The 24,893-nt window shown below is 34.7% G+C and overlaps 3 protein-coding genes across 3 annotated transcripts; all 3 read right to left on the bottom strand.

The window, feature by feature from the left end:
- Positions 1–387: 387 nt before the first annotated feature.
- LOC116520822 (olfactory receptor 14A16-like) lies at positions 388–1,305 on the bottom strand. The gene has a single exon (XM_032235217.1). The coding sequence runs from the start codon at positions 1,303–1,305 to the stop codon at positions 388–390; it is 918 nt and encodes a 305-aa protein (XP_032091108.1).
- Positions 1,306–14,741: 13,436 nt separating this feature from the next.
- On the bottom strand, positions 14,742–15,659 carry LOC116520569 (olfactory receptor 14A16-like). Its single transcript, XM_032234818.1, has one exon. It carries the CDS (start codon positions 15,657–15,659, stop codon positions 14,742–14,744), a length of 918 nt encoding a protein of 305 aa, XP_032090709.1.
- A 6,964-nt stretch (positions 15,660–22,623) lies between these two features.
- On the bottom strand, positions 22,624–23,586 carry LOC116521436 (olfactory receptor 14A16-like). Its single transcript, XM_032236109.1, has one exon. The coding sequence runs from the start codon at positions 23,584–23,586 to the stop codon at positions 22,624–22,626; it is 963 nt and encodes a 320-aa protein (XP_032092000.1).
- Between the last annotated feature and the right edge of the window lie 1,307 nt (positions 23,587–24,893).

Here is a 24,893-nt window from a genome sequence, read left to right as displayed (position 1 = left end):
ACCAGTGTTAACAGTTCAAGGCTACAATGATAAAGTGTTTCCATTCAAACAGAATATATTTCAAAGTATAATAGCTACAATGCATCCAAAATTCTTAATTTCTTGATAAATTCTACATTTTCATTATTGAATTCAGTATGAATTGAACACATTTTAAGCCCAATGCATCTTCCCAATAGTACATTGAACAAATGATTTATATTTGGGACAATTCTATACCTTATATTTAATTGATTTTTCTCTCATTTTGATGTTGATTACAATTTCTAAGCATCTGGAAGACCCATGATTGCTTTAATTGGAAGATATTGTATTGCAAAGTTCTCTCCTATTCAAATAATGCTTATAAATAAAGACTAAAGACCTATCTAGGTAAAACTTGTACTTCTATGTTTTTAGCATTCTCCACACAGCCTTTTGGATGTCCTTATTCCTGAAGCTATAAATGAGAGGGTTGAGGAGTGGGGGCAAAACTGTGTAGAGAACAGCAGAGAGCAAATCCAAAGTCTGGGAGGAAAGACTTTGGGGCCGCATATATGCAAAAAGAGTAGAGATCAAAAATAAAGAAAAGACAGTCAGGTGAGGAGTACATGTGGACAAAGCTTTATATCTGCCTTCGACTGAAGGGACTTTTAGCACAGCCAAGAAAATGTAGCCATAGGAGATAAAGATGAGCCCACTACAAAATGAATCTACAATGATCGCTACAACCAAAATTAGAATTTGATTAATTCTTGTATCAGTACAAGAAATCTTTTGTAAATGGGGAACATCACAGAAAAATTGTTCAATTAAATTGTATTTGCAGAAATTTAACCTGAATGTAAGAATGGTGTGTAGCAAAGCATGGATCAAATTGCTTATCCAGGAAGCAGCTACCATTTGCAAACAGGCATCCCAGTTCATCATTTGGGTATATTGCAGAGGATGACAGATGGCTACATAACGGTCATAAGCCATGACAGTCAGCAAAGAAAGCTCAGAACCTCCAAAGGTGAAAACTGAGAAGACCTGAGCAGCACATCCAACATAGGAGATCTGCCTGTTGTTTATCAAAGAAGCAGCCATGGCCTTAGGAATTATAGTTGAGATGAAGCAAACATCAGAGAATGATAAATTGACCAAAAAGAAATACATGGGAGCATGAAGATGGTGGTTTAGAACCACAGCAACAATGAGAAGGACATTTCCCATTATGGATAATAAGTAAATGATGAAAAAAATTACAAAATACAAAATCTGCATATCATGATCATCAGAAAATCCCATCAGTAGAAATTCTGTTATAATGGATTCATTGGCCATTTAGTTTCTCTGACTTCTGGATAGAAAGAATATCATAGGAAATTAGTAAAGAAAATGAAGGTACAAAAAATACTCAAATTGTAATTATAATGATACAGTATATGCATATTATTAAATTTTAATTTTCCTAATGTTTAGTGTGTGTGTGTGTGTGTGTGTGTGTGTATATGTGTGTGTGTGTGTGTGTGTATATGTATGTATGTATGTATGTATGTATGTATGTATGTATGTGTGTGTGTATGTATGAAAAATGTACATATATTACTCTTTCTGTCTCTACTTTCCCCAGAAAAACATTAATTTTAAAAAGCTGATAATAAGATAGAAAATGAATGCATAAGTTTTACCATTCAATTCTTTGTATGTATTTTCAGTTTCATTTACATAATTAAGGAATTCAATATTTATTTAAGTAACCATTATTCAATAAGAAACATTTACAGTTTCATACAGGGTGGAGAAGGTGAGTGGACAGTTCTATTGAAGTATATATTTCCTTAAGTTAAACACTCTCTCTCTCCATCTCCCCCTCTTCCTCCCTTCCTCTCTCCCTCCCCCCATATCTCTCTCTCTCTCTCACACACACACACACACACACACACACACAAACAGACACACACACATACATACAAAAAGAATTTTATTGGATAGTATGGTATAGTTCTCCTAGATTTTATGCACATGTCTCTTAACATATGATATCTGAATTCACTGAAGCCAATAGCGATGTAATGGGCATACAATTGCAGAATAAAGAATTTAATGATTTACTAGATTGATATAACAAGTGCCACATTAAATAAATATTGATGCAACAATCAGTTCATTATTATATGTTCATTGATTCAATTGTTTTTTTGTTAAAAAAAGTTTTGTAGAAAATGAGAAATGGAACTACTTTAGAATACTTACATATAGTTTCATAATATTATGAGTGGTGATAAAGCTGATTTTTTTTCTTAATAAATCTATATTTATTTCAGTTTATTCTTGGCAGTCATTGAGACCGAACAAATACATTTCATATCATGTATATTTTTAACAGGATAAATAACTTCTTTATTTGAATCATACCTCAGATTGTAAAGTTGATTGTTAGAGCTGTGAAAAGTAGCAAGATTACTGTATCACCCTAGACAAAACTTGTGGCTGGTCCAAAAATAGATTTTCCTAAAAGCAACCTTTCATAGCTAAAATCCTGCACATGAAAATTATTCTCACAAGTATTCTACTTACCAGTTACTGTCTTGAAATATTATTGAAAGATGATAATGCAAATACATTTGTGCTTTTCCTAATATTTTATATATTCTAACTCTCTGCTTTAAAGAATTGGAAAAAAAAGAACTGTTACATCACCTTTGTTTTCTATTGCGCTTATGAAATCATTCTCTGAGGAATTATCATAATTGTCATGCTGAAGTGAGTGTCTGTATTACTAAACAAGAAAATAATTGATTTTAATTTGATATCTATCTCTTTTTGCACTTTAAGAAAAAAGCTGAATTAAATGAGCATCTTGTCTGGGCTCCTGCTGAAAGAGCCAGTGATTGATATTTTCTCTTGGCCCCAAATTTAAAATTCTGCAATGAAGGCACAATATCGCTTTATGCAAGAATAATTATGACTCCATGTTTCCTCCTTCTGTTCCTGAGTAAATAGGAAAAAAAAAGCCCAGAATGCAGTTGTTTTGTAAGTTTTGAAACAAATCTTCATGAAATACCATACCTTTGTGAAGTATACCACAAACATCCTGTGGCAAAGTAAAATGCCTTTCTTGCTTTTTTGGGAGTTCTTGTAAACACTTCCAGTTACTGGAACAGGTAGATGAGGTTTTGAAAAGACGCACAGTGCACTGGTCCCCTTCTTAATTTCACAAAAAGACCTACATCAATTCACTTAGCCATAGGGATTCCTAATTAGAATCAACGTTCCCAAAGGAAGATGTAACATATTTTAAACTTATATAATTTGCCACATTATCTGTGGAAAGGGAGAGCATGTAATATAATGGTTTGGTATAGCAGAAATTCCAAGCGAAAGGCTTCAATGCTTGAAATAAAATACAAATAGATTAATAACGGGCTAAAACTGCAAACTTGGGGCATACGTACCAAAGAATAGGAATGTGATGCTTCATAGATTCATAGATTCATTCATAGATTCTAACTCCCTGCTATGAAGAACTAAAAGAAATAACAGTTATATTGCCCTTGTTTTCTATTGTGTTTCAAGTCACTCCCTGGGGAATTATTATAATTGTCATGCTGAATTGAATCTTTAAATTACAAAACAAGAAAATAATTATTTCATCTATATCTGTATTTTCTCTCTCATCATACACACCATACATTACGTATCATACATACATATTCTTACTGCATCAACTTAGGAAGTTTAGGAACTGTTGATAGCCTTTATTATCATTGTACAAAATAAATACAATGAAATGATATAGTTGTACAGAGGAATTACTGAGTGTGTCATTTGTACTTCAATAACAGTCTGGTTTGGTAAAACAATAGATAGGATAGGTTTCACCACTGGAGGCTTTCAAGAAGAGATTGGACTGCCATTTGTCAGAAATGGTATAAGATGTCCTGCTTGGGTGGGGAGATGGACTAGATGACCTACTAGGTCCCTTCCAACTCTGTTAATTTAAACTTTCTTCCAGGTACAGACTCCAATGGATTGTTAGAACTGCAGAGAAAATAATTGTAACCAGACTTTTTTCCAATGAAGACCTATATATTGTTTGGGTGTGAAAGAGGAAAATAACTACAGACTTCTTATATCCTGGAAATAAATTGTTTCAACTCCACACCTCAGGCTGGTACCATAGGGCATTGCATGCCAAACAATTAGACACAGGAACAGTTTTTCCCCTCATGCCATCACTCTGCTGAACACTAATCCTCACTGCATTGTTTTTGTCTAAGTATATTTACCAATTTGTACAGTTATATTGTTGTTGTTTAAGACAATTAAGGCAATTAGAGCTTGACTACCTAAGTGAAGGTATTTCAATAAATGTTGAAATCTGCTGGAGAAACCCAGAAGCTGCACTGCTTTTTGAGATTTATGTATTAAGCAATGGGAGGATCTTCCTTCATCATTCCCAAACTTTGGAAGGCACTTATTAAGCATTAAGCATTTGGCTATCACTCTGTATTTATAAAATACATTTAAAATTTCACTTCTTTTTAGTTTGGTCTTTAGGGGCCAGTAGTTTGATTGTTTGGATTTTAATTTCCCAATCATCTTTTTCTTTATTGTAACTATTCCACTAGTTTCTTTGGGAAAGGAACAATGCTGATTTGCTTATCTTTTTAATTATAAAAACTAATTTAAATTATAAAATGCCCTGGCTGTTCAACAATTGTTCCAAAAGATTATTCAGATTACAGGTATTGGTAGGCGAACAAGTTCAGTACGTTGGAGACATACTAGTTTCCCCATGTGATTTGCATCAATTACATTGTCTCTAGAAGCTATATGTATATTTCCTATATTTCCCATTTCAACCAAAGTGTGTCTGAATCCTACAGAATTGACTTCATTCGTTTAACATCTATGCCATCCATCTCCCCTAGAGGCAACTTTAGGTGGCATATAATCAACAAAAACTTAAAACATCAACATATTTAAACAATAAATTTTAATCCTAAACTTATTTCAAAAATGTAAATCCTACTAAGTAGGAGATACAACAGTGGATCTATTGAACTCTTCATAATAATCAATTTATTTAGCCATACATATTCCCAATGAAGAGTCTTTCAAACCATAACAGATACAAACATTTCAAAACAATTTCAAGATGTAAGTGTCAGACCTGCATTTATATTCCTTTTAGAATTTTGGCCTGCCACACTTTCTCTTATTTCATTATGCTGTTTCTTTAAGTATAGTCAATGGGAAGGGGGATTAGAAGGAGTAGAATTTTGGAATGTATTGTTTTCATTCTTTGCTAGAAGCCAAGGTCATCCTTTGTCTCCACACTTTCACGCCTGACCGGAAGAAGCTGGGCATGGATGCCAGCATGGAAGGAGAAGATTGGACCATGTGATGGACTGTGGGTATGGGGACAGGATCATGAACTTTTAACTGGGTGGGATTCTGATGTAACTTCCAGAGTTGGGATCCCATAGCTATATGCCAACATGCCTGCTTTATTAAATTGGAACTTTAAGCATAGTTTTGGCTTCGACTCTGATTTAATTTTACATGGTAATTGGAACGCTTACAGAATCATTATAATATATGGATACATATTTAGAATGTCTTGTTTAAAATGGAGAAACAATAGTGATAATCAAACAAATGAAGTATAATAATAATGTATACAAATATTTGATTGACAATATGTGATTTTTGATAAAGTTCAAGTGATGACTATGGAAAGGACCCAGAAAGACCTTGTAACCAGTTGACACACAGTATACAGTTGAAGAGGTTTTTATGTTATATGTTTTGTGTGTTTGTGTTTGTTTGAAAATAAAAAAAATATTTAAAAAAATACAGAAGGATCGTGACAAACTTGAACATTGGGCATTATCTAATAAAATGAAATTCAATGATGAAAAGAATAAGGTTCTACATTTGGGCAAGAAAAATGAAATGCACAGGTAGGGTATAGGTGGTACCTGGCGCAATAGTAATAACTGTGAGAGGGATCTTGGAGGCCTAGTGGACAACCATTTAAATATGAGCCAGCAGTATGCAGCAGCTACCAAAAAAGCCAGTTCTAGTTTTAGGCTACATAAACAGAGGGATAGAATCAAGATCACATGAAGTGTTAATACACATTATAACACTTTTTAATGCCTTGGTAAAGTCACACTTGGAATACTGCATTCAGTTTTGGTTACCACAATGTAGAAAAGATGTGGAGACTCTAGAAAGAGTGAATAGAAGAGCAACAAAGCAACAAAGACTGACATCATCCCAACTCTCCCTTCAAAATAAATCACCAGCACCCCTCCCTCACGGGGGGGGGCGCCTGGTGAGGTTTGCTGTTCCTCCAATGCAGAACCACACTGGTCAACGTAAAACATCAGTGAACAATTAGGAGAAAGCCTTTTGAGATAAGAACCTGAGATGAGACATTCCTCTGCAAATCTGCAAAGGCAAAAGCAGTTTCGCTTTTAAAAATTTATTGGCGTTGGCAACAAGCCCAGCCTGTAAGGGATACAAAGAAGAGGAATGAACGCAGTCAGCTCCGATGGAGATCCCGGACCATTTCAGACAACTAAATGTGAGTGCATTCTACCCCTCCTTCCCCCCAGCCAAGACTTGGAAAAAATCCTGGAGTGAAGATTTTGACTCCTTCCAAACGGGGATATTTGAAATGAGCCAATGCCCTGTAACTGAGTTGAAGACAGAATCCCTAGCAAGATGGGATTTTCAACCCAGTCAGCAAGAAGAGATTTGGCAAGCATCTTCCACTTATCAGCCACCACTAAATTGGGCTTTCTTCCCAGAGTATGGATGGTTAAGATTCCAGTGGGTAGCTCCTGGACCATCAACATGGGAAAGTCTCCCAAGTCAGCAGAGGGGCCCTTGGGCCAGAAATCCTCCAAGCCAGCAGAGGCGGCCTTGGCACATAAACCCCACTAACCAGCCATCATTGGGTGAACTGCAACCTGTGAATCAGGCACCCTCAGGATTAATCCCAGGTCATGGATGGAAGGTTTCCAATTGGTACCTGCCCTTCCTCAGCAGATGGCACCATGGCAGAAAACTGGGCAGTGGCCAACCAAGGGATTGACCTCCCCATTGGTTCCAGTCTCCTCTGCAATGCCCCAAAAGGTTCTTGCCCAACCTTCCTATAGAGAAAGGTTCTCAACAATGGAAGAAGGGATTACCAAGGGGCTAGCTACACAATGGATGGTGGAAAAATGTGATGAGGCGGTTCCTAAGTTTAGAGATGTAACTAGGTCCCTTTCCTCATGGGCCCAACAAAATGCTACCTTTGCTGTCACCTTGGCCACAAAGCATCAGAGTGCTTGGCTCCAGCCCCATTACCACAAATGTGCACACCAACCACCACGGCAGAAAAGAGAAGGCCCCAGATGCCACCACAAAACAGTCATCTGGCCCAACAACCTCTAGAAGAGGATCCCCAACTTAAGGTGATGAAGAGTCCTACCAAGGGGGAGGCCTCAGAGGAGGAAAAGGGCAACCAACCTCTGGAAGAGGATCCCCAACTTAAGGTGACAAAGAGTCCTACCAAAGGGGACGCCTCGGAGGAGGAAAAGGGTCAACAACCTTTAGAAGAGGATCCCCAACTTAAGGTGACGAAGAGTCCTACCAAAGGGGAGACCTCGGAGGAGGGAAAAAGCAAACACGCTCTTGAAGAGGAATCCCAATGTAAGGTGATAAAGAATCCTACCAAGAGGGAGGCCTCGGAGGAGGAAATTGCTGAAGATGACCCAATGGTGAATACACCCATCTGCCCCTTCGCCTTCCAAGTCAACCTCCAAGTGCCTAAGACGGGGTTGGAGGGGGAAGTTGCAGCAGTTGTGAGCACCAGTTGCACTCAATGCTTAATCAGCACGTCAAGCAACTAGGCATAAGCACAAGACCTCTAGCCTGACCCATTCAGGGTGAACAGGTAGATGGAACACTAATTGGAGGGGCCCAACCCACGCTAGTAACTGAACTGGTGAAGTTACAAGTGGGCTGCCACTGCGAGCTTCTCAGATTCATTGTTGCTCCAGAGATGCCGGAGAAAATAATCTTGGGGCTTGCATGGCTTGACAAGTGGAAACCTACGATAAAGTGGGAAGACAGTGGTAGGAAATTGATGAATGTGGAGGAGCCAATACCACCGATGGAGGAAAAGTGCCAGCCAGGGATGATTGAATCCAAGAGCCCAGAACCTGCAGCAGAGACAAAAAATCCAGCTGTCCAACAAGAACCCAAAAACTTGTTGGGGGATGTTTTGTCAAGAAAACCGCAGCATAATAGTAATGGAAGCCAGGATAAGCTGATAACAGCTATGAAATTGGCACTCCCAACAGACCAGTCTGGACTGCTACAACAAGTGGCCAGCCCTAACAGACCATGGGAAGAGGTCTCAATGGACTTCATCGTGCAACTCCCAGACAGCAGTGGAAACAGAGTAATCTGGACAGTTATGGACTTGGTTTCTAAGCAGGTGCACTTCATCGCTTGCTCAGAGTTGCCGTCCGCAAAGGAATTAGCAAAAATGTTTGTGAAACACATTTATTGCCTGCATGAATTGCCCAAGAGGATCATTTCAGACCACGGAGTCCAGTTCGAGGCCAAGTTCTGGAGCCAGGTCCTGAGGTCCATGGGGTCCACACAAGAACTGGGTTCAGAGGTTCATCCCAGCATGAATTGTGCAGCAGAGAGAGCCAATGTGTTGGTGGAACAATACATCCTGTGTTTTGTGGACTATCAGCAAGACAACTGGTCAGACTTGCTACCCTTCGCTGAAGTGGCACATAACAATGCGGTTCACAGCAGCACTGGATTTACTCCTTTCCAGATTACCAGTGGCATGGAATTTGCTCCCATGCCTGAGCTGCCTAAAGAACTTCCCTCCTCCATGTCTTTGAATGAATGGATGGACATACTAAAGAAAGGTTGGGAGAATACGAAGAAGGCTCTAGCAGATGCAGCAGAAGCCTACCAGAAGCAAGCTGAGAACCATCACTCACTCCAGTACCCCTTTCTTGTGGGGGACAAAGTTTTTGTGTCTACCAAATGCTTAAGATTAGGAATGCCTAGCAAGGAATTTGGTCCAAAATTTCTAGGTCCATTCCCGATAGTGAAGATAGTTAGCCCATTTACAGTTCAGCTCAGTCTACCCAGAAGTCTAGGGAAATTTGGCCCAGAATTTCATTGTAGCTTGTTGAAACCAGTAAATGGGTTAGCATAAGAGCATCCACCCAAACTTTCTCTCATCCTTTAGAGATAGAAGGGGAAACATCATCTATAATGATAGGAGGTGGAAAAGATTGCAGACTCTAGGTTGAATAGGGGTCGCTTGCAGTATTTAGTGCAATGGAAGGGCTACCTTTTGTCTGAAACCACTTGGATGTAAAGTTGAAATGTAAAAGTGGAAAAGTTAGTAGAACAATTCCACGAGAAGTTTCCTGATAAGCCAAAGGGTCCTCTAAGGGTGGAAGTAGGTGGTTAATTTTTTATATGTTAACTTTTATGTTATTCTCTTGTCAGGAAATGTTTTTCTTCTGAGGAGAGGCCGCCTGTCAGGCCTGCATTTATATTCCTTTTAGAATTTTGGCCTGCCACACTTTCTCTTATTTCATTATGCTGTTTCTTTAAGTATAGTCAATGGGAGGGGGGATTAGAAGGAGTAGAATTTTGGAATGTATTGTTTTCATTCTTTGCTAGAAGCCAAGGTCATCCTTTTTCTCTAAATTTTCATACCTGACTGGAAGAAGCTGGGCATGGACACCAGCATGGAAGGAGAAGATTGGACCATGTGATGGACTATGGGTGTGAGGACAAGATCGTGAACTTTTAACTGGGTGGGATTCTGATGTAACTTCCAGAGTTGGGATCCCATAGCTATGTGCCGACATGCCTGCTTTATTAAATTGGAACTTTAAGCATAGTTTTGCCTTCGATTCTGATTTGATTCTACATGGTATTTGGAACGCTGACATCAGGTTTAGATACAGTGTGTGGGAAACATTTTCACTTTGTTCCCAAATGCCAAACTGTAAAGTAAACCAACAAGTTGCTCCCTCACCATTTACACAGTATCTTGTTTGTGAAGTCATAAGAAATCACAACTGTATTAATAAAATTTGCAAATAATGAAAAGCTTCATATAAAAAAGAAATTCAACTATTGATATTCCAGCTTTTCCTCCATGACGTTTTATCAGAACAGAGGTCTTCTTATTCATCCTACAATTTATTTACCTTTAAGTTAGGGATTGGTAACCAGAGATTTACAGATATCCATTAAGCTATCTGCCACCTTATTTAGATGCCAAAAATAATACTAAAAGCAAGGATATAATATAAGCCTGGTGAGCTTCAAAGAAGACTGCTAGTGTTTGTTACCCTTATTTCCATGAATACTTCTATGACCTACAGGAGCAGAATACAGGGTGAGTGATGACATCACAATACTTTATGTAGAAGTGAAATTCCTGCTGCCCTCTTCTTTCCCACTAAGAAGGCAAAGGAACAATAGTATAGAAGACATTCTCAGCAAATAAGAATAGACCTGGATCACTGCTGTTATTAAACTTAATTTTAAATGTCTAGGAGATAAAGGGTGACCCACTATATCATCCTTTCAGAGCTCTTTCCCTACCAGAATCCTCAGCATATTCAACAAGGTGAAGCTCCCAATGTTATGCCTTCACTTGAAAACCTGAGTATAAACTCAGAGATAGTATTTGCTGAGTGATAATATATACACAGTCAAATGACAGAACAGGAAATGATTCATGACAGCTTGTATTATGTCATAATCTAGTATCTAGCTATGGATAGATGCTAGGTGTACATCTTCATATGCACTAGAGCAGCTGTATAGCTTTGAATATGGTTGCAAGATAAACAGAGGTCTCATAAGTCTCAGACAAAATCTTTTGCTTAAAAGAAGATTAAAAATGGGAGGTTATTTTTTTAAAATTTTTTTTTTAATTTAAGATTTTATTGGTAAAAAGAAAATACAACATCCATAACTTGTAACAAACAATACAACTACATTTCGAGATATTCCCATACTATCAAATCATTATAAACATCAAAGGTTAGGTATCTTTCCCTCCCTCTTTTCTTCCGTCCCCCCTTACTTCCTTCTCCCCTGCCTTCCCTCCTTTCTTTTCTCCTTTTCTCCTTTCCTTCCCCCTCCTTTCCCTCCCTCGCTCCCCCCCTCCTTCACACATACCTTCCCTCCTTCCCTGCCTCTTTCCCTCCTCCTTCCTTTTCTCTTAATCTCCCTCCTTTCCTCCCTCCTTCCCTCCTTCCTTTCAACTCTCCTTCTCTCTTTCTTTCCCTCCCTCTTTCCCTCTTTACTACCCTCTCTTCTTCCCTCCCTCCTTCCTCCCCCAGTTTCTTCTCTTTCTTCTCTCCTTCTTTCTTCCCACCTTCTTTCCCTTCTCTTCTTTCTCTTCCTCCTCTTTCTTCCCCCCTTCTTCTGCCTTTCCTATTCCTCCCCTTTCTCCTCTCCATCCTGACTTCCCTGAGGTTAAAGATTCAGTGAATACCTCAAATCATTCAATGAGAACTGAGCATACAGAAATACCTTAAACTGTTAAATGAATGGGGGTGGGAGAGAAAACCAATATAAGAGAATGGAAGGGATGTTTCATTGGTTTCCTATTCCTTTCATGAATAACCAGGATGGAGAACAGAGAGAGGGATGATGTTGAATTGAAAGGCAGTTCAGTAACCTACTTGATTCCTCCAAACTTATCAGACATGTCATAAGATGATTTGTATCATAGACAAACTGATTATGTTCACACATGTTGGAGAAAAACCAAGCTGCTGTCTTCACACCACATGCTAAGTGTAGTTAGGGACTTTTGGGAAGGGGAAGGGACTCTGCTGCTATACATCTGATACTGACTTCATCTGATTTTGATGCTCATTCAAGAATTGTCTATTTGCATTTGAGGCTTAGTGATTCAAATCTCTCCTATCTCCCTGTTCATGCTCCTATGCCTAGATTATGTCTTGTATTTACAAGTAATACTTGGCCTATGATCAAAATTGAGACCGGAATTTCCATTGCTAAGCAAGGCAACTGTTAAGTAAGTTGCACCCAGTTTTACAACTTTATATACCTCTAAACTTCCTTGTCCATAACAAGTTTCAGGTTAGAAGATGCACTATAGTACATGAGCATTTTTACAAAGATGGGAAAGTTCTTCCTTAATTTCAACTCCTGGGTTCGTTTATTCTGGCTGAAAAACTTGCTGGCTCAGGAATTCCACAATCCACAATCTTAAAGGTTGATCAACATTATTCATTGCAAATTTGCTCTATTCAATCAATCTGTGGTTCTTGATTGAGGCACTTTGATCCTACCTCCAAAATGCACATAGAGCCAGGAAAAGAAAGTTTCTTCACAATATTTGAACTTGGGGGTTTGCTTAATACTAATTTCAGGAGATCTGTGTCTGAACTAATTTTTTTACAGAATATAAACTTGAAATATGAAATTGGTTATTATAAAATGAGATGCTGGCCAATATTTTGAAAGATAATTGGGCAACTTCAGAGAATATTGGTCCATCAATTGTCATTAACCTTGATGGCCATTGATTACCTCTAATATCACAGAGAACATTGTCTTAATTCCAGTTTAGGCCTATCCAAGTACATTTTTCCTACAGTACTATAAAGTAAAATGTGTTTAACTTTCAATACAATTCATATTGGTTCTGATAGCAACTCAAACTAACAAGGATTGTAATAAGAAGGAGAAAGACACCTCTCGCTTATACTATTTGTATTGGTGGCTTTAAGTTTAGGCAGGTTTTGAAGATAATTTTAATGCTTAGAAGGGGCTATGTAGAGCTGATTTCCAAATACTAACATTTTAAAATTATATAATATAGGGCTGGAAGGGATTTTGGAGATTTTCTATTCCATCTCCTGCCTCCAGCCCCCTAATAATCTTCGTTGCTTTTTTCTGCACCTTTTGTAAAGTCTCAACATCTTTTTTCTATTCTGACAACCAAAACTGAGTATAATATTCCAAATGTGTTCTTATAAAAACAGTATAAAGTGGTGTGTGTCCAATCATACTTGGTCAATAAAGAATTCTATTCTATTCTATTATATCCTATCCTATCCTATCCTATCCTATCCTATTCTATTCTCATTTCATATGACCTTGATACTGTTCTTCTGTTGATGCATCCTAAAACTAATAATAAGTGGTTAGCTGCTACAAGAAAATTGCACAAACTTACTACAAACAACAGCATGATAAAGTAGCAACAAAGTTTTGTTGGAAGATCAAGAAATGCCATTTGTATGCAAGGCAATTTTATCCAGAACTGCTTACTCCTGTAATAATATCTATAATGCTACAAAACATCCACATCTGCCTATCTCAGGTCCATGAGAAGGACTCAACATGTGGATAAAAATGTAAATTCTGAACATCTAGATGACTGTGTTACAAACAAAAGTAATAGTTCATTTTAATGGCAAAGTTAGTAAGGTCTTTTATTCAAAAAATGGGCTGTCAAAAGTAATGAATAAAAATATTTAAAATGGTATTCTAAATAGTTTAATTCAACTAGCATCTTGACTTTTATGTTCCATGACTAATTTAAGAAATCAACAAGAAGAAGAAAATTTAAGAAATCAATAAGAAAAAGAAGGCTCAATATATTTTACTGAAATGCTAATTTAAAAAGATGTGGAGTAGGTGGTCAATTGAGTTAGTAAACAAATAATCCTGATTAGTGTGACAGATATTTGAAAATACCAATCATTTTGATAGGATCTCTTTCAGAATGAAAAGAATCACTATGGAAAGGCCTCTAAAATATGCTTCTTTTAAAAAGCAGTTTATCAGTGAAGTCTTCAGAATGTTTTAGTTAAGAAATAATTTAAAATGTAGGATATGCTAAACTCTACAAAATGCCTTTGTTTAGAAATAAAGTAAGCATCCTTCAAAAACTTTGGCAGTCAAATAACCTGGATATAGATTATCTTTCTTTTGAGGTTTAAAAGCTAATGGGAAATCAGCATATAAACATGAATAGCTACTAGAAAATTTGACTTGTTAGCATTATCGAACTGCCACAACCCAAAGCATTTCCTCTTTTTTAAAAACAATGTTTAATTTTCTTTAATGTCATTAAAATGAAAAAAAAATCCCTCCCTTTCAAAACAGAATAAAATCAAACAAATATAACATAGTTCTTAACATAACATTTAATCTTGATGACGTAAGTTTTTTTTAATCAGTCTTTGCATTATGTCAATAGAGACTCAATTCAGAAGCAGGAGAAAGAACACATCAATGCAACCTTGAAAAGTCAGGATGGAACAGAATTATTAACACCAGTGGAACCTTTCAACATAACCATGATATTATCTTTTCATTGGAACAGAATAATTTATTTCAAAGTATGATAATTACAATACAAACTTCTTTATTTCTGGAAAAATTCTACATTTTCAGCATAAAATTCAGTACACATCTAGCACATTTAAGCTCACTTTCTTTTTCCAAAACTATATTAAACAAAAGGTTATAAAATGAGATAATTCTATGCCATGTCTTTAGTATTTTAGCATCTTCAGCATTTAGATAGTAATTAACATTTAAGTGTTTGAAAGACCCATTTTAAAATGATCACTTTAATGTAGAGATCTTGCATTGCAAAATTGTATGCTATATGAGTCATGCTTACAAATAAATATAAGAGACCTATCTACAGAAAACTTGTACTTCTATGTTATTAGCATTTTCCATACAGCCTTTTGGATATCCTTGTTCCTGAAGCTATAAATGAAGGGATTGAGGAGTGGGGGCAAAACAGTGTAGAGAAAAGCAGAGAGCAAATCCAAAGTATGGGAGGAAAGACTTTGGGGCCTCATATATGCGAACAGAGCAAAGATCAAAAACAAAGAAAAGACAATAAGGTGGGGAGTACATGTGGAGAAAGCTTTGTATCTGCCTTGAACTGAAGGGATTGTCAGCACAGTGAAAAAGATATAGCCATAGGAAATAAAAATGAGTCCACTGCAAAAGGAATCTACAATAATCGATGTAACCAATATTAGAATTTGATTAATTCTTGTATCAGTACATGAAATGTTTTGAAGATGAGGAATATCACAAAAAAATTGATCAATTATATTGAATTTGCAGAAATTTAACCTGAATGTGAGATAGGTGTATAGTAAAGCATTGATCAAATTGCTTATCCAAGAAATAGCTGCCATTTGCAAACAGGCATCCCAGTTCAGGATTAGAGTATATTGCAGAGGATGACAGATGGCCACATAACGGTCATAAGCCATGATAGTAAGCAAGGAAAGTTCAGAACCTCCAAAGATGAAAACTGAGAAGACCTGAGCAGCACATCCAACATAGGAGATCTTCTTGTTATTTGTCAAAGAAGCAGCCATGGCTTTAGGAATTATAGTTGAGATGAAGCAAACATCAGAGAATGACAAATTGACCAAAAAGAAATACATGGGAGCATGAAGGTGGTGATTTAGGATCACGGCAACACCAAGAAGTAAATTTCCAACTAAAGCTAGTAAGTAAATGACAAGAAACATTACAAAATACCAAATCTGCATGTCACGATCATCAGAAAATTCCATCAGAATGAATTCTCTCACAGTGGATTGGTTGGCCATTTAGTTTATCTGACTCCTTCCAGATACAAAGAAATTATCATAGCAAATTAGTAGAGAAAACAATATGGTTACAGAATTATTCATGCTGTACGTAATAATGCAAACTATTAAATTATAATTTGTAATGTTTGTAAGAGGATATTACTCATTCTTCAAAGGCAAAATAATATTTATTTCTAAAGCATGTATGTGTGTGTGTATGTACATTTATCAAAGTTTATCTCTTTTAGCAGATTCAATTGACAAGAAGAAGAATTCTATAGAAAGAGACCATAAGGATAATGAGAAAGTGGGGGCAGAAGGAAGGAAGGAAGGAAGGAAGGAAGGAAGGAAGAAGAAATGGAAACAATTAACATGATATTGCAACTAATTTGTTAAAGGATTTCTTTGGTTCTGAGTAAAGTATTAAGTATAGAGATGAAAATGTATATATTACTCCTTATGTCTCAATATTTATTTAAGAAATATAATTCAACAGGAACAATTACAGCAACATGTGGTGGGGAGATAAGATTATCTTTATAATATTAAACATTTCTGTTTAATTTAAACTGCATATGAGATTGCCATCCTGTGCAGCTTGATCTATCTCCAATTATAACAAATCAAGGAAAACCAAGGAAAATTGGTTTCTAAAAAGGATTTTTTTTCCTTGTGGAGAACATACTAAATATATACATTAAAATATATATGATACATACCTTCTGTCTATAATATTCATCTAAATGAATAACATTACTTTTTAGGATAATTAAAAAACTGCAAAGATACAAAATGAATCATGGGTAGGGCCATGCATACGTGCATGCGTGTATGCTTTAGGGAACAATCTTTTTCTCTTTTTATATACAGATATTGTCATAAAAGTAAGGAATTAAATATTTTAATTAAGCAAAATTCAACTTTAATATGAAAGATTTCCTGATTCATTTGTAAGGAGGAGACAGATTAACTGTATAATTTTTAATATAATATGTTTATTTTTTATTTATTTTTTATCTTACCTTTGTTACTTTATAAGAAACTCAAGGTAGTGAACATACAGAATATTCCTTCTTCCTCCAGTTCTCTCTCCAACAACAGCCCTCTTTCAACAGGAAAAAAATTATAGCTACATTTGGGTGGAGGAGAGATATTAAATGTTATTTTTTTAATTGAAATACATTTTTCTCAAATTAAAGAGGATGTAAGATTTTTAATCTGTGCCCTCAGGCAATTTAATTGAAGATAACTGTACAGGGCTTTTGGTTTTTATCTATATGTCTGTTTGACATGTGTTCCCACAATTCAGTGAAACCCATAGCTATGTAATTATCAACTAATTTCAGAATAAATAAATTAATGACCTATTATTTAATAGGTTAAATTAATAGATTTGTGTCAAATTAAATATTTGATACTACAGCCAGACCATTATTGTGTATTTACTCAGTAAACGTTGTAAAAAAAATTGGTAAAATGAAGAAGTGGGGAGTATTTTTGAATACTTAGTTTTCTAGTTATAAGTGATAATGTACTTATTTTCTTCTTTTCCCTCCTTACTTTTGTTAAATGATCCATACTTAATCTAATGTATTTCTTTCAATGAATGAAAGAAATGAATGAATTTTTTGACAACAATCATATACATTTTAGATCACAGATACACAGCTTTAATGAGGATGAAGAACTTCTTTACTTGGACAATATCTCAGTTGTAAAGTTGATTACAATTCTGTGTAAAGCAGCAGTATCCTATCACCCTAGAAAATACACCCCAAAGGAGATTTTTATGTCATTACTGTATGCATGGTGGTGTTCCTGCACAACATTGCACAGTTATTTTATTGTTGAAATCCTGAGCACAGAAGAATTGTGGTAAAAATTCTTTTTTACGCAGTAAAAATTCTACTTACAATTTTTGTGATGTTTTGAAATGTTCTTGACAGTACAAATACACCTGTTCTTTTCTACCATTTTACAGATTCTAAGTCTCTGCTAAGAAGTTAAAGAAAATACTGTTATATCACCCCTGATTTCTATTGTGCTTCAATAAATCACTCCCTGGAGAATTATCATAATTTTCATGCTGAATTTGAAATTCTACATTACCAAACATAAAGAGAACTGATTATCACCTTCTACCTATGTCATCTATCATCATACTCATGTATCGTAATGACTTAACACATTCCAATAAAATCTGAACTAAAAGTAGATCCAAAATGTTTCTCAGAAAGCTATTTTAGATGGGCTAGATTAGCGACCCCTCCTGAATCCCATGTTGAAATCTCCATCTGATCTAATTTGTATGTCTCATTAGAAAACCTCTAATGAATCATGTGACCTTCTGAGGAGCAGATTCAGGAGAATAATTAGCTGATATTTGTCATTATCTCACAAAGTTACCAAGATTTTGAGAAAGAACATTTGATCCATGACACAGGTTTAGTGTTTGGAAACAACTGCCAATCAGGTGGGGAGAACATGTGGAGGAAGCTTTATATCTGCTTTGAACTGATGGAACTTTTACAAAGAGTTCTTTTCTACATTATTACATTATGAGTGATAATATATCTGATATATTTTTCTTAATAAATCCATATTTATCTTAGTTTATTCTTCTTAGATATAAATAAGGGAAATGCTTAAGTACAAACACACATACTGCCAATCATATATATTTTCAACAGTAATAAATAACCTTTAAATCTCAGATCACAAAGCTGATCTCTAGATCTGTGAAAAGTAGCAAAGTCCAGGTAAAATTCATGTTCAGTCTAAAAAAGAATTTTTATGGCATTACATATTATGGTCTTCCTATAAGCAATATTTCATAACTAAAATCCTGCTGTCTTAAGTGTTCTACTTACCAGTATATTTGTTACTGTCTTGAAATATGATTGACATGTGACAAAATATATACACAATTTTATGGGATCTAACTCTATGATAAAAAGAATTAAAAGAAAGAATAATTATAGGACAGGGTGGGTGTGGCCAGGGTGGGTGTGGCCAGCTCACCATCACTCATGTCAGGGATGCCTGTGGTGGCCTGAGTTCTCTGCCAATGAAAATGGGCTCCTGAACTCCGTTTTCAGCTGCAATAGCCTCCTGCAATCCTCTGCTAGTGAAAATAGAGCTCAGGAGGGCTATGGACAGCCACTTGAGTTCTGTTTTCACTGGCAGAGGCACCACAGACCAGTCCCTTGCTGTTTACAAGGTGGCCTCACAGACCAGATCTAAGCACCCCATGGGCCGAATCCAGCCTTGAGTTTGACACCCTGCTCTAGAGACTGATCATAATTCTACTGCTGAAATGAATGGGTAAATTGCAAAATAAGAAAATGAATGATTATCATATAGTATCTCTCATTATACTCCAGGGGGTGGGAGGGTGGGAATAATCATCTTCCTCAGCATTCTGCTGAAAGAGCCAATTGTGGATCTTTTTTCTCTGCCCCAATTTCATTCTGCAATGAAAGCACAATATTTCTTTGGAACACCAAAGTACATAATTTCCCATAGTAATGCTAATAATAAAATGTAACAAAATTCTTCAATTATTTTTTAGAATTTCAAGTAAAATCTGATAAAGATTAAAAGTGCAACATAGACATTTTGGGGCAGATATTGAATATTCCCAAGAAAGCAACTCCAGTTATTTTATTTCTCTAATTTAACAATCTCTTTTGAATCCCATGCCCAAATTTTTTTTCCATAAAAGTTCTATGTCATAGTAAAAAAAATCCCCTAATGAATCACTCTCTGAGGAGCATATTCTTTAGAAACCATTAGAATATTTTTGTTATTAGCTCTCAAAAGTACCTAGAAATATCAGAGATTTTGAAAAATATAATTTGATCCACAATTCAGGTTTCATGTTTTGAAATATCTGCTAGCCCCAATCCCAGATAATATGCTTGTTTGCTTGCTTAGTATATGTTTGTTTGTTTATCTATCAATCAAAACATCTTATCCCCCCATATGAATATGTGAATGAATCCAGTTGAATTTTAAATTGCCATCATTTGGATATTTTGTACATTTAATCTTTCTCTTAGAGTCAGTAAGGAAGTTTGTTTACTAATATCCCTTGAAAATGTCAGGTTTTGTCATTAAAGCATGTAAGAATAGTTAAGATTGTAGATTTGGCTTCTGTTCATTAGTATACAGGAGAAGACAGAGAATGATGAAACACAGTTGTTTTTAAGCTTTGAAACATCCTTTTGAAATACACCATAGTAGCTTGAAGAACTATACTTCATTCTTCCTGCCTTCATTATTATTGTGAAATAAGTAAAATGCTTTTCTTGCTTCCCCTTGATGTTTTTCTTGGCAGTTTTCATAAATACTTATAATAGTTGGAACAAGTAGATGAAGTTTTTGAAAGTATGTGATCATCTTCTTAATCTGATGAAGAGTACTACACTATTTTTTCTACCCATATGGATTCCGGATTCAACTCTGTTTTTCCATAGGGACTTCAGTTATTCCTACTATATTTTAAAGCTGAACAATTTATAGACCAGCTACTGAATGGGGGACATAATTTATAAAAAAAACTTTGTCTAATTAAAAATGACTTGAGAGAGCCTTCAGTGCTCAGTCTAGTGAGTGAAAATAAAATACAAAAAGCTTATTAAAGGGCTAAAACTGCAAAATCTGGCCTGTGTATAGAATCAGTGAAAACCTGCCCACTGAGAATCATGAGAGATACTCAAGTAAATTCAGTCAAGACTTCCTGATTGAACAAATCAAAGCTAAAACTGCTAGGTTGTTATGGATGGGGATTTGGAACCTATTGCTCATTTTTCTTTAAACAAGACCTTACATAAGCTTTGTCTTGGCACTCTATATTCTCCATGTAATTCACTTCCCTAAAGCAGATTATACGGTCTCCATTTGTCAACTGGGTCATAGGGAATTTTCCTCCATTGTGAGATGATATGGGATTGAACAGAATATTGGATTAAGGCCAGAAAGAGTATTAAATTTTATTTAAGCATCTTGTATGGTCTCCATTCATCAAACTCATGTGAGTTTTTATTCTTCAGTACTATTTTGTCTGGCCATTTGGTTTTGGGTTGTTTTCCTCCACATTCTCTAATTCATACAAATCCATCCAACTTGAATTTCAATGTTAATATAATTATTTGTACCTGCTATTTTGCAGTTTGGCTAGTATATTTTAAATGCTATTATAAACCCACACATTTGCTTATTTGAAACAACTCAAAATATCAAAATTTTAGAAATTGATATGTATTTATTTGATATTTAATTTTAAATAATCTGTAACTACTTTCTCCTTTGGATATAGATGAGATTAAAAAGAAATTTATTAGAAATAATAGCTAAGTGCAGGACTTCATTGATGTTTGATAAAATGATATCAAATCTATGTTGAACAACTTTTTTCCCACCAAACTCTAAAAACTATATAATGAAAATTTTGAAAGTTATATATTAACTTCTTCGTTTAATGAAATATATCTCACAATTATATCAAAACCTGCTACAGTTCACTTGATCAATTTGCATTCATTGATCAATATAAATATTAAAATTTTAACTGAATGTTTAGCTAAGAGACTTTAGCAAATAACTTTTAGCAGTAAATATGGGATATGGATCTGATTATATTTGACTAGTATAGTATTTGTTTAATTTGAATAAAGACATTAAAGACAAAGTCACAATTCTATTGTTTAAAATGGAAAAGTTTTATTCATGAAATCTTTAGACAGAATATGTATGTTACCTTAGTTAGTTAGATAAAGCTCTGCCAACCAAATTTCCTTAAAGGTATTTTCATGTTTCAGAAAATAAGGTCCTGTAATATGTCATTTGCTTTGTTCTGACTATATATGAAACAAGGAACCATTTATCACATAGAAATGTAAAGATTTGGAAACTTTTTTGATTTTCAATATTTCTGTAAAAAAATATGGATTAAACATTATCCATTCCCCATACGTCATAAAATGAGATAAAGATAAAACCATTTGTATAATCATTTAAATAAGTGATTATACATATACATTTAAGGAAAATGATTTGAATAATAAATATTATATTAATGTAAGCATTGTAACAATTAAGATAATATCTAGTCCATTGTTTGTGTTGCCAATCACTTGTACATAGTGTTAAAAATTTCATCCTTCTCCTTTATATATCCTTCTCTTTTATATATTGAATTATGATAATGGAGAAAAATGCATGTTAGGAAAATTGCTCCTGGTTTCATAACAACATTCTACTAACAGAATATTACATTTATCATACTAAAGAGAGTCCAATCAAGTTAGGAAATTCTTTTTGATATTTGATGTGATCCAAGGGCTTTATGTCAAGAGTGAAAATAGATAGAAATAGATAGGAACTAAAACATGATCCATTAGCCATACAAATGATGAAGTTGGGCTCTCTTTTATTATAAATATATTATTTCATAATTAAAGTACTGAGATCTAGTCAAGTTTTGTTTAGTTTTGTTTTGTCTCTATATGAAGCAAGGAACCACATTACCTATCATATAACTTGAAAGTAAATGCAATAGTGTATTTAAGATTTGTGTAACTTTCTGAATTGTTAATATAAATAGGAACTACTAAAACATGATTCCTCCTCTATACAAATAGTAAAAGTAGACAAAGAGAAAACCAAGTAAATAAATTATTCAAAAATGTCTTGTTCATTTATTTACTGAGAAAATTATGCAAATAATAAATTATATATTAGTGTAAGAATAATAATTAGGAGCAAAAGTCTCACTCTAGTGTTTCTGTTGCCAGTTAATTGTGCAGTTATGTCCTACACAATTTTAATCTTCTCTTCATTATATCCAAATGCTTTGCAATATGCACTGTGACCTATACAGTATGTTAGAATAAAATAGAGGAAGAGACATCCAAGGAGAATCTCTCATCCTTTCACAAGGACATGTTATATTTGTCAGACTAAAGACAATCAAATTAGTTTAGGATTTATTATTAGTTTGTTTGTTTGTTTTTGATGTTAATTGCCATACAGCTACTTGAATGTTCTTGTTCCGGAGGCTATAAATGATGGGATTCATAACAGGAGGCACAATTGTATATGAAACAGCAGAAAGCAAGTCTATAATGGGAAAAGAAAGAGATTTTGGCCTCATGTATGAAAACAAACATGTAGACATGAATAAAGAAAAAACTGTCAAGTGTGGAATACAAGTTGAGAATGCTTTGGATCTTCCTTCAACTGATTGAATTTTCAGTACAGCAGAAATAATATAGACATAAGAAGCAAAAACCAATCCTGAACAAAATGAAGACACAATGAATCCAAATATCCAGATCACTATCTGGTTCACTTTTGTATCTGTGCAAGAAATCTTTTGTAACTGAGGAATGTCACAGAAAAATTGCCCAATTGTGTTTGGTCCACAGAAGCGTAATTGGAAAGTGATGACTGTTTGTACAGATCCATATAGCAGGGAGCTGACCCAGGAAATAACTGCCATTTGATTGTATGCACCCCAGTTCAGGATGACACTATATTGTAGAGGATGGCAAATAGCTATGTAACGGTCATAAGCCATAATAGTTAGCAAGGAAACCTCAGAACAAGTAAAGCTAACAATTAAAAAAACTTGAGCAACACACCCAGGAACAGTAATTATTTTGTCATCTGTCAATGAAACTGCCATGGATTTGGGGACTGTGGTCGTGATTAAACAAATATCAGTTAGGGACAGGTTAGCCAAAAAGAAATACATAGGGGTGTGCAGGTGGTGATTCAGGAATACAACAACAATTATAAGTAAATTTCCAGTTAAGGCTAATAAGTAAATAAATAGAAAAATGACAAAATGTAGACGTTGTACATCACAGTCATCAGAAAATCCCATCAGAAGGAATTTCACCACAGTGGATTGGTTGGCCATTCCAGTTCTTTCAATCATTCTGTACAAAACCAGATTTTGATTGGAGACTATTAAACAAAACAAATATAATTACTCATATCAATTTATTGCCAGAGCATAGTTAAAATTCATTGTCAAAATGGTTTTTCCAAAAGTTAAATGGACACAATTAGTGCATTTGGGCAATAACATACATACTCATTCCCTGTATTTATTTATTTATTTTACTATAATGCAAGATTTACTGGTGCATAAATTTGCAAAAACCCACAGTTTATGTCTAAGAATTCTGAAGAAAATAAAATGCACACCACAAGGCCAGGATGTTAATGAAAGAAAACAATGGGCTGAAGGTAAGTAGGGAAACAAGCATCTATGTACAGGATTTAAAAGAATACATTTTTTTAATTACTTATATTTTTACAATATTTTTATGCCTGTATAAAAAGTGAAGTGTGTGTGTGTGTGTGTGTGTGTGTGTGTGTTTATTAAGTAACTGGAGAAAAAATAGAAAATGCAGATTAAATCACATTAATCAGAATATCCAAAATTCTGTTGGTTGCCTATTATGTATCTTTGAATCATTGTGTACAAAAGATAATATAGATTCTTAAAAAATGATTATGAAAGAAACATATGTAGAGAGGGTTTATAGCTATAAATCATTGTTAATATATATTTAGTACTCATCTATAATTAAATACTTTATATTCAAAACAGAGTAGTGTATGTTTATTCAACAATATATATGTTACTTTTTAATATAATATAAATAGGTAGATATAAAAAGAAAATACTGAAAATCTCTGCTTCATCTAGGATTCCAAGAAAAGCCAAAGTTTCTCATAGTGAACTGATCTTTCAAATAATATTTTATAGTAGTTCATCAAATCCAATAAATAATTCAGAGACTGCCTCATTCCTTTATTTTATTTTTGGGTAATAGAAATTAATATCTTTTTCTATGTTCTACACTAACATAATGGAGATTTGATTTGATTTAATAGTTACAGAATTACATGGTTACATATTTTGCACAGAGATGTAGGGTTACAGATAGTCATAGCTTTTAGATATGTATAAGCTCTAAAACTTTGTCCAACTTACCAGGTTCATTGTCTTCAGTATAACAGCTACTGGACATGTAAGCAGAGTATTACTGATCAATTAGCTCAGACTGGATCAAATTTACTATATTAGGCAATATTTTTAATATACTTATTCAAGCAATAAGAAAAACCAGCTGATTATATATTGTATCACTACAAACAAAATATAAATTCCTATCAAGAGTTTGCATCAAGCACTTTCATTAAGTATTATATGATTTAAAATGAAAATATAAT

This window comes from Thamnophis elegans, chromosome Z, assembly GCF_009769535.1.
Source record: "Thamnophis elegans isolate rThaEle1 chromosome Z, rThaEle1.pri, whole genome shotgun sequence".
Classification (NCBI taxonomy): Eukaryota; Metazoa; Chordata; class Lepidosauria; order Squamata; family Colubridae; genus Thamnophis; species Thamnophis elegans.
The sequence above is the reverse complement of the archived record's forward strand: the minus strand, read 5'-3'. Positions and strand labels throughout refer to the sequence as shown.